This window comes from Triticum urartu, chromosome 6A (assembly GCF_056163025.1).
Source record: "Triticum urartu cultivar PI428250 chromosome 6A, HENAU_Tu73, whole genome shotgun sequence".
NCBI lineage: Eukaryota > Viridiplantae > Streptophyta > Magnoliopsida > Poales > Poaceae > Triticum > Triticum urartu.
The window spans coordinates 95,555,215-95,563,363 of record NC_141878.1 but is presented as its reverse complement, the minus strand read 5'-3'; the positions used below and the strand labels follow the sequence as shown (position 1 = coordinate 95,563,363).

The 8,149-nt window shown below is 43.0% G+C and overlaps 1 protein-coding gene across 1 annotated transcript; it reads left to right on the top strand.

The window, feature by feature from the left end:
* Positions 1–314: 314 nt before the first annotated feature.
* Positions 315–1,137, top strand: LOC125516592 (RING-H2 finger protein ATL11-like). Its single transcript, XM_048681974.2, has one exon. It carries the CDS (start codon positions 476–478, stop codon positions 1,073–1,075), a length of 600 nt encoding a protein of 199 aa, XP_048537931.1. The 5' UTR covers positions 315–475; the 3' UTR covers positions 1,076–1,137.
* The last annotated feature ends 7,012 nt before the right edge of the window (positions 1,138–8,149 follow it).

Genomic DNA, 8,149 nt, shown 5'->3' with positions numbered 1-8,149 from the left:
TTATGCTAGTTTTATATGTGAAGTCAGCACGCCCCAAACAAATTAAAACATGAAATATAGCCCGGTTGACCATACTGGCTAGTGGATACAGTCGACCTCTCTTCTGTCGCTTTCCACCGTGCCGTATCATTTTACCATCACAACAGTTCGCTAATGGCTCCCTCAAGAAATAATTAACTAATGTCCGGCGCATGAAACTTGACCAGAAACGGGAGGTGAAAACACGCACTTCTCGTCAAATAAACACCGTGATCTCTTCGTCAAAGAAGCACCGAGTTTATCTTTCGCGCGCCACGCAGCTACGGGACGGCGGCTGCCGCGCTCCATCTCCAGCCCCGCGCTCTAATTCTCGAGCTCAAACGCAGACTATTTCTTGCCACCGCCCACAACGCAAACTCTGCAGTGCACACACGAGGGCAAGTTCACAGAGGACAGTCACAGAGCTACCACCTCAAACGTTAGCGCGCGAGTGATCATGTCCAGTCTGTTCGCAAGGCTCCCGGCGTGGTTCCGCGGCGACGGGAGCGCCGGGTGCGGCGCCTGCTACGGCGTCACGGCGTCCTTCGTGTCCGTGCTCGTGTTCTGCGTGCTCGTCGCCACCGCCAGCGTCTGGAAGGCGTTCCTGTTCGCCGGCCTGGCGCTGGCTGCCTTCGGGCTCGTGGCATGCCTCGCGCCGGAGAGCGGGCGGAGAGGCGCCGAGCGTGAGGTCGCGGCGGGCGTGCCCTGGGTGGCAGCATGCCGAACTGGGCTCGGTAAGGCAGCCACCGAGTCGTTGCCCACGTTCGCGTACACGTCCCGTGGCGCCGAGGCCGGCGGTGCGGACCTGGACCTGGAGTGCGGCGGGAGCGGCCAGCCGTGCTCCGTGTGCTTGGAAGACCTTGAGGACGGCGAGATGGTGCGGCAGCTGCCGGCGTGCAAGCACCTCTTCCATGTCGAGTGCATAGACATGTGGCTGCACTCGCACACGACTTGCCCTGTTTGCCGGTGCGACCTCTCGCCACCGCGGACGGTTACCGCCAAAGTGGCGGCTGTAGAGATGGAACCGCCGGCAGATGATGCTTTGCCGCCAGTGTAGCCAACTAGCCATAGTCACATGTAATATTATTATTTATTTATTTTTGCGGGTGACACATGTATGTACTGAGTATATTACAATAGCATATAGCAGGAAAACTGGGAATGGGTCGGCCCAGGAAATCTCTTGCCAGGGATGCGCGTTTTCTCGGTATTACCCGCGTTATGCAGGGAATAGGATTGGCCACCCTATTTGGCGCGTCAAGGGTCAGGGCAAATGCCAACAATTTTCCTATAAGCGCGCCCACAAAGTGACCCTATAAAGATTTTTTGTTTAAAATTTAATGAAAAGCTTCAAAAGTGTGCTATTAAAACACGTTTACGATGCAAAATATTGTATGATTTTTTTAAATCAATATAAAAAGGTCATGGTGTATCGAAAATATATCCATTTCTTTTTTGAAAATTTGCCATCATCTATTAAAGAATGTCCGCCATGTATAAAATCTGCAGGCTGTATTTAAATATTTCATATATTTTTTTAAAATATTAATACTGTATTTAAACAACAACATATATTGTACAAATGTTCATCGTGTAAGTTCAAAAAAATTATGTATAAAAGAAAAATTATTTTCATAAAAATTATGAACAATTATTATTTAAAAAAAAATATATTTGAAACGCTTTCACATGTCAATTTATTTCCAAAAAAATGTCCAGATGCTTGCAACATATATTGGCATATATTAAATCATTTTTAATGCTAAAATTATTCCAATAAAATCCCAAATCTATTTACACCATGCATAAAACTATTTGGCCGTCCCATTTGCATTTGCAGTTAGATTAAAAAAACATAATGTAGATAACCTATACTATGGTGCCTCAGTTTATTTTTCTGCTTTTTTTTCTCAAACATTTTCGAAAATATGAATATATATGCTACAATGTTTTTAGTACACTTAGAAATTTTTTGTAATATATACGTTGAAGAAATTTTGAGTACACATAAAACATTTCTTAATATGTGATACACATTTTTATAATGCATAGTTCGCTTTTTTGTAATATACCGTGAACATTTTCTTAATATATGGTGAACATTTTTGTAATACATAGTGAATTTTTGCATAATACACAGAAAAATATATTTTTAAAATAAAATAAAATAAAATGAAACAGAAACAGAAAAGAAAAAGGAAAAGAAAAGGGGGAAATAGAAACAGAAAAGGACAACTTTTTTTGATACAAAACATAAAAAGAGCAGAAACAACGAGGCCGACCGTGGACTGGTCCAAAATAGTGTGGGTCGGGAGGGACACATTCAGCGAAGCAGCCCTTATATGATGCCCGCAGGCCTGATATAGGATTAGACACAGCAGACACCCTGTTTCTTCTTTTTCTTTTTGTGATTATTGAACTTATAAAAGTGTTCACGAATTTTAGAAAAATGTTTGGAAAATATAAAAAGGTTTGGAATTTCAAAAAATGTTTAGAATTTGGAAAACTATTCCCGAATATAAAGAAATGTTCCTTATTTGGAAATTATCCTCGTATTATAAATGTTCTGAAAGTCGAAAATTACATGAATTTGAAAATTAAGTTCCTTGATTAAACAAATACTGATAAATTTTGTTTTTTTCATATTTTTTAAAATATTCCTGTTTTTAAACATATCAAAATGTTTCTGAAATTTGAAAAAAAATCCCGAATTTCTGAAACGTTCCAAATTTCAAATATTTATCAAATTTAAAAATATTACCACATGGAATAATTCAATGGGTTTTAGCATAATGTTCATGAAAGTGAAAAGGGAAAAGTAAAAATAGATAAAGAAAAGGAAAATGATCAGAATAAAAATGAAAATCTGAAAAATGGAAAGAAAAACACAGGAAACTGCAAATGGGACGGCCCAGATAGCAGGACATATCCCTCAAAAACAAATATAGCAGGACATTTGTTGCCAGGATGCACGCTTATGCGGGGAATAGGATTGCCACCCTATTTGGCGCCTCAAGGGTCGGGGCAAATGCCAACAATTCTCCTATATGCGCGCCCACATAATGACACTATAAACATTCTTTTGTTTAAAATTTATTGGAAACTTTCAAAAGTGCACTAATAAAACAACTTTATGATGCAAAATATTGTACATTTGTCTAAAATGCATATAAAAAAGTTCACCATGTATCAAAAAAATATCCGTTGTTTTGTTGAAATTTTTACATCATTTATTAAAGAATGTCTGTGATGTATAAAATCTGCATGATGTATTTAAATATTTGATGTATATTTTAAAACTATTCATAGTGTATTTCTAAAAACAACATCTATTCTACGAATTTTCGTCGTGTAAGTTCAAAAAGTTTATGTATACAAAATAATTTTATTTTATTAAAAATATGAAACCCTATTATTTAAACAAAAATATATTTAAAACACTTTCACATGTCAATTTGTTCCAAAAAAATGTCCATATGCTTGCAAAATATATTCACATATATTATATATTATTTTAATGCTAAAACTGTTACCATAAAATCACAAATTTATTTACACCATACTTAAAAACATCTTTTCGATTAATATATATTGGGGACATTTATGTATCTCAACAAAACATTCATGCTGTCAAAATAAAGATTAACTTATTTAAAATCAAATATCAGGCAAGCACATCTACTACTGCAAGGAGCATGTGACTTCTTCAATAGGAGCGGAGGCTGAACGCCAACTTCCAACTTTGTTGAGTGACTTGAGTCCAGAAAAAGCTAATTTGTCCTTCAGAAGTAGTGGCAGAGGTAGGAATTCCCCCCTTGACATTCATCAATAGTGGGGCAATATCAATGAACATAACATATACAAGAAGCTAGCGACAATATACCCACGGATCAGCAAACCTTTGGTATTCACATGAATACCAAAGAATACCCCCTAGCGCTGGCTCTGTTTGGAAAGTGGAAAAAAAATATCTCAACTGTGCACGTTATGTTAGTCCCTGAAACTTGATATTATACCAACATTCTTGATACACAATGAAACATTACATTATGTTACACTTTGAAATAAGAAAAAAATCCCAATCACAAAACAAGCCACGAGTTCCAATTGAACGATGGGTGGTGGATGCATGCAACATACCATATCGTGTGCATGGTAGAAACATCATTGTTGCTAGTTTAGTCGCAGTGAAGTTATTGGCAAGAGTTTTTTTTAAGTGGATGTAAAATATTTGCCTCATCCATTAACTAAGAAAAAGATATTTGCCCAGTTAATCAATGGAAAACTCGTCAAAATGGTTACAATCCGCTGAGCGGTACATACAAGATACCTCACGTACAACACTATGAAGAAAGCCCCATCTAGGTAGCATATTAGTGTCATCGTCATCACTTCTCCTCAAGCCTGCATCGTCACCGCCCCTTAATCCTGAGTAAGCGGTTTCAACTTCGTCACAAACGACCGCCAACCCAACCCACATCATCGAGGGAGTGCAAATTCATATGAAGGTCCATGAAAAGCACTCAGCCACCCGCACCGAGGATGATGCAACCTTCAACAGAAAAATGACGGCGCGAATAATTTTCCCAATCTTTTACGGTACACTGATCTCAGATACAACCTTTCCTCGTCTAACTTTCTAAACAATCAAGCCGCAAAACAACAGCGAACAAATCAGAAACTAGGTTTACCAGATGCAAACCTAATCAAACAACACGCACACCTCTGTAGGAAGAGCGTGGACGGTTTTGAAAGAACCAGCAGCAAAATTGAGGCCTCGCCTCCAATCTCGTCGCCTAAACACACAAAAATTTCAGCTTCTCAACTTGTATCAATTAGTCATGGGAAGATACCCCGACTTGACTCTGTCCATGTGATGGAAAATATCCAGATAACAAAAACTACCCCATTACATGAGGCGAGCCTCCTTTTATTGGTGCGCGCACGCACACGTACGTTACAAGGGCAAGACCGACTCGATCGTGATTTGGTTTCCAAACCGACTTAAGCAAGGACTCTCTCTCTCATATCTTAACTAACTAGGAATTAATTAATTTAAAAATCCGACAACGTTGATCACAAGAAGCCAAAACGAACTAATAGTACTACCTCCCACATTCGTATTGAGCATGTACGTCTTAATTTTAATTGCATCGACGTGCAGACTTATGCATGTAGTCCTGTAGACTTGTGCATGGAGTCCTGAACCTTGGCTCAATTTCATCCGATGGTGCAATCTGAACTTTGTCGTTTTGCACGAGTGTCAATCTTTATTTTTATCTTTATCTTTACCTCTTTATCTTTACCTACTAATAAAGCGCCTATTGCTTCTGGTCGTACGTCATGAGTATTTTTACATAAAAGTCCCTCTGTTTCTAGGAATTCAGCCCGCATTCCCGTCATAAGTCAGCCCCAAACCGGTACAAAGGACACAAAAGAAGAAAAAAAAACAGCGCCCCGCACGACCTTGCCTCCTCGATCCCATCTTGACCTCCATCCCGCTGTCTCCTGCCCCGTGCCGTCCGCCCGACACCGCGTCAAACGGGAGCGCGTCACTCCCTAGACGGCGGCGATGATGGAGGGCGCCGCCCAGCTCCTGACCGGCAGATTCGTCGGCTCCTCGCTCCTTGGGGCCAGCCCCTCCCCCGTGCCGGATCGCGCATCGGCTTGGAGGCCCCTTGGGGATGCGGCCGGTGCGGGAGTCCTGCGCGGCCGTGCGGGCTGGGAACCGAGCGGTGACGTTTAACGGGGAGCTAGAGCGGCCTCACCCACCCACATCAGCGGCGCAGAAAAACAAGATTCCGACGAAGAAGCGGCGACCGGCGAGAGAGCGATCGAGGAAGGATGTCGTCTGCGCGGCCGGCGGTCCTGCTGGTTGCGGCCGTGTGGGTGCTCCTGTCGGCCGGCCGTGCTGGCTGACGGCAACGGCACGACGTGCCTGTGCACGGGCACGCGGTGTGTGCCGCCCTGCCCTGTCCCGGGGACGCCGCTACCGACGACGTCGCCCACGCAGTTCCCCTTCTGCCCGCAGCGGCTGCAGGCGACCGGGCCCTTCCCGTGGGAGCAGCAGCCGTTGGCGGCGACGAGGACGGGGTTCCCTCAGGACACAGGGTTCCTTGCGGCGGCAGTGGCGAGCCCGGCAGGACGACGGCTGTGACGGTGGCCGCCACGTGCTCTGCTTTCTTGCTGCTCGCCCACCTCTATATACCAGTAGATTCAGGTCAGGCTGCAGGGTGGTCAGAAGATGCTCAACTTATATATAGGCCTTCGATTCAGTTCATATATGTAGGCCATGGATGGGTGAACAACCTAAAAATTTGGTTCCTCCTCCTTTTTCACTCTTCTTGTGAGAATTGGCAAGTTTTTGATTCATTGCAACTGAATGCTGGGGCACTGCCAGATCTGATATACTAACACACATGGAGTATTAGTACCATTTGGATCTGTGTATGATTGGTGCTTTATGAGATGTTGAGATGCATGGTCTCAAACGTGCATATATTCTTTCTTGACCTAGATTAGAAGCAGTTGGGCCACGGTGAGGGCCTCGATTCGCTCCCTCGCCGCCGCCGCCCCATCTACCATTATTGGCCTAGATTAGAATTTGTCCTTGCTGATTCGTTGTGGCCTGATTTCTTATGTTTCTCTCTTGTTGATGCAAACTTGCTCTGCTTGACTCTGTTTTGGCCTCAAGGCGCTGGCCTTTTCCTGTGTTAGCGTGTGTGTGTGTGTGTCTCATAGGTCTTGAAAGCATGTAGTATGTTGCTTGATTCATATGATTCTTCGGTGACAGCAAGTTTTTCATGGAGCACCTTTTCGTGCTGATGTTGGCTTCTGATGTTTGTTGTTGTACTTCTGCTACCAGAGATAATGCGGGGGTCCTCCTTGCTTAAGCACCAGCATGGTGGGGACTTTCAGAGGTTGCCGCCGATGGCGAGTCCAAACCAGATGCATCATCATCCGCCGCCCCCAATGCCTAATTTCTGTGGAAATGGTTTTGGCCCGTGGAACCACGGTGCGCATCCAGAGGTAATTACGTTAGTTATCTGACATGAGGGTGGCATGTTCACTCATCCATCATATCTAATCGCATCCGCTGGTCATTAATCTTTAAGAGAACAGAGAATGGTACACAAGATCCTCTCTCGGTGGTTTGAAGGTTGCATCCTACTTTCTGCATCTTAATTGCATACTTGTGTATCATTCCATTTAATGATAGTATGGATGCGATAAGTTGCATCCTCTCCATCACATGTGATCGCATGGTATTTAATGATACTATATGTTCATTCCTTATGTTTTCTGGTAATTAAACCGGCAATCCCTTTTTAAGTGGTTATCTTGGAGAACGTTTCGTTTTTTCCCAAAACAATCCTTCCTTACTCGGCTAATCAGAGATAAGGTTTCGTGTTTTTTGCAGGGGGCGCCTGCGTTGAAGCCACAGACCACGGTAGCGCAGGCTTGCAGGGGGCGGCGGCCATGGCGGGGAGGTGGCGTTGCGCTCGAGCGCTACATCAGGCGGCGGCAGCGAGGCGGGAGGCGCGTGCGGAGAATGCATCAAATGTTTGATGAATTGCTTGAAGAAAATGCATCGGGTCCTTTCTTGCATGCTTCAAGTCTTCAACCAGGTAAAATAAATCCTGGTATTGTTTTTCTTCTTGCATAACTTATCTAATCTCCCAACAGATTTGGTGGGTTGGTGTGGTTGTTAGTCTTAGTTTTAGCCGTGGCTATGAAATTTTGTTGAGAAGTAGGCAAACATAGAAGTTGTTGTTTGTTGAATGAATTTGCACATGTATCTCTTTTATTCCTACAACAGTTAGTCAGCAAGATCTTTCGCACTGGTGTGATACTATTTTTTCTACCCAAGCTCTAATAATTTTAGTGCCAAGAAAAATTGATGCATCTGAACTATGACACATCTCTCTATTATGAAAGTGTGGTTGTATTGTTTGTCATCTGAAAACCACACTCAAGTATACATTATGGGACATAATGCCCAGAAAATAATCACCAGGCATGGATATCACTCTTGACCACATAGTACAACATTGCATAATTTTCTGGTTTTCTGAAGGTACCATTCAGTATTATTTTTTGTCATACAAAGATAGAACAAAGGCCACAAGAG

Excerpts from the sequence above, each read along its gene's own strand:
- LOC125516592 (XM_048681974.2), top strand. The coding sequence starts at position 476 with ATGTCCAGTCTGTTCGCAAGGCTCCCGGCGTGGTTCCGCGGCGACGGG.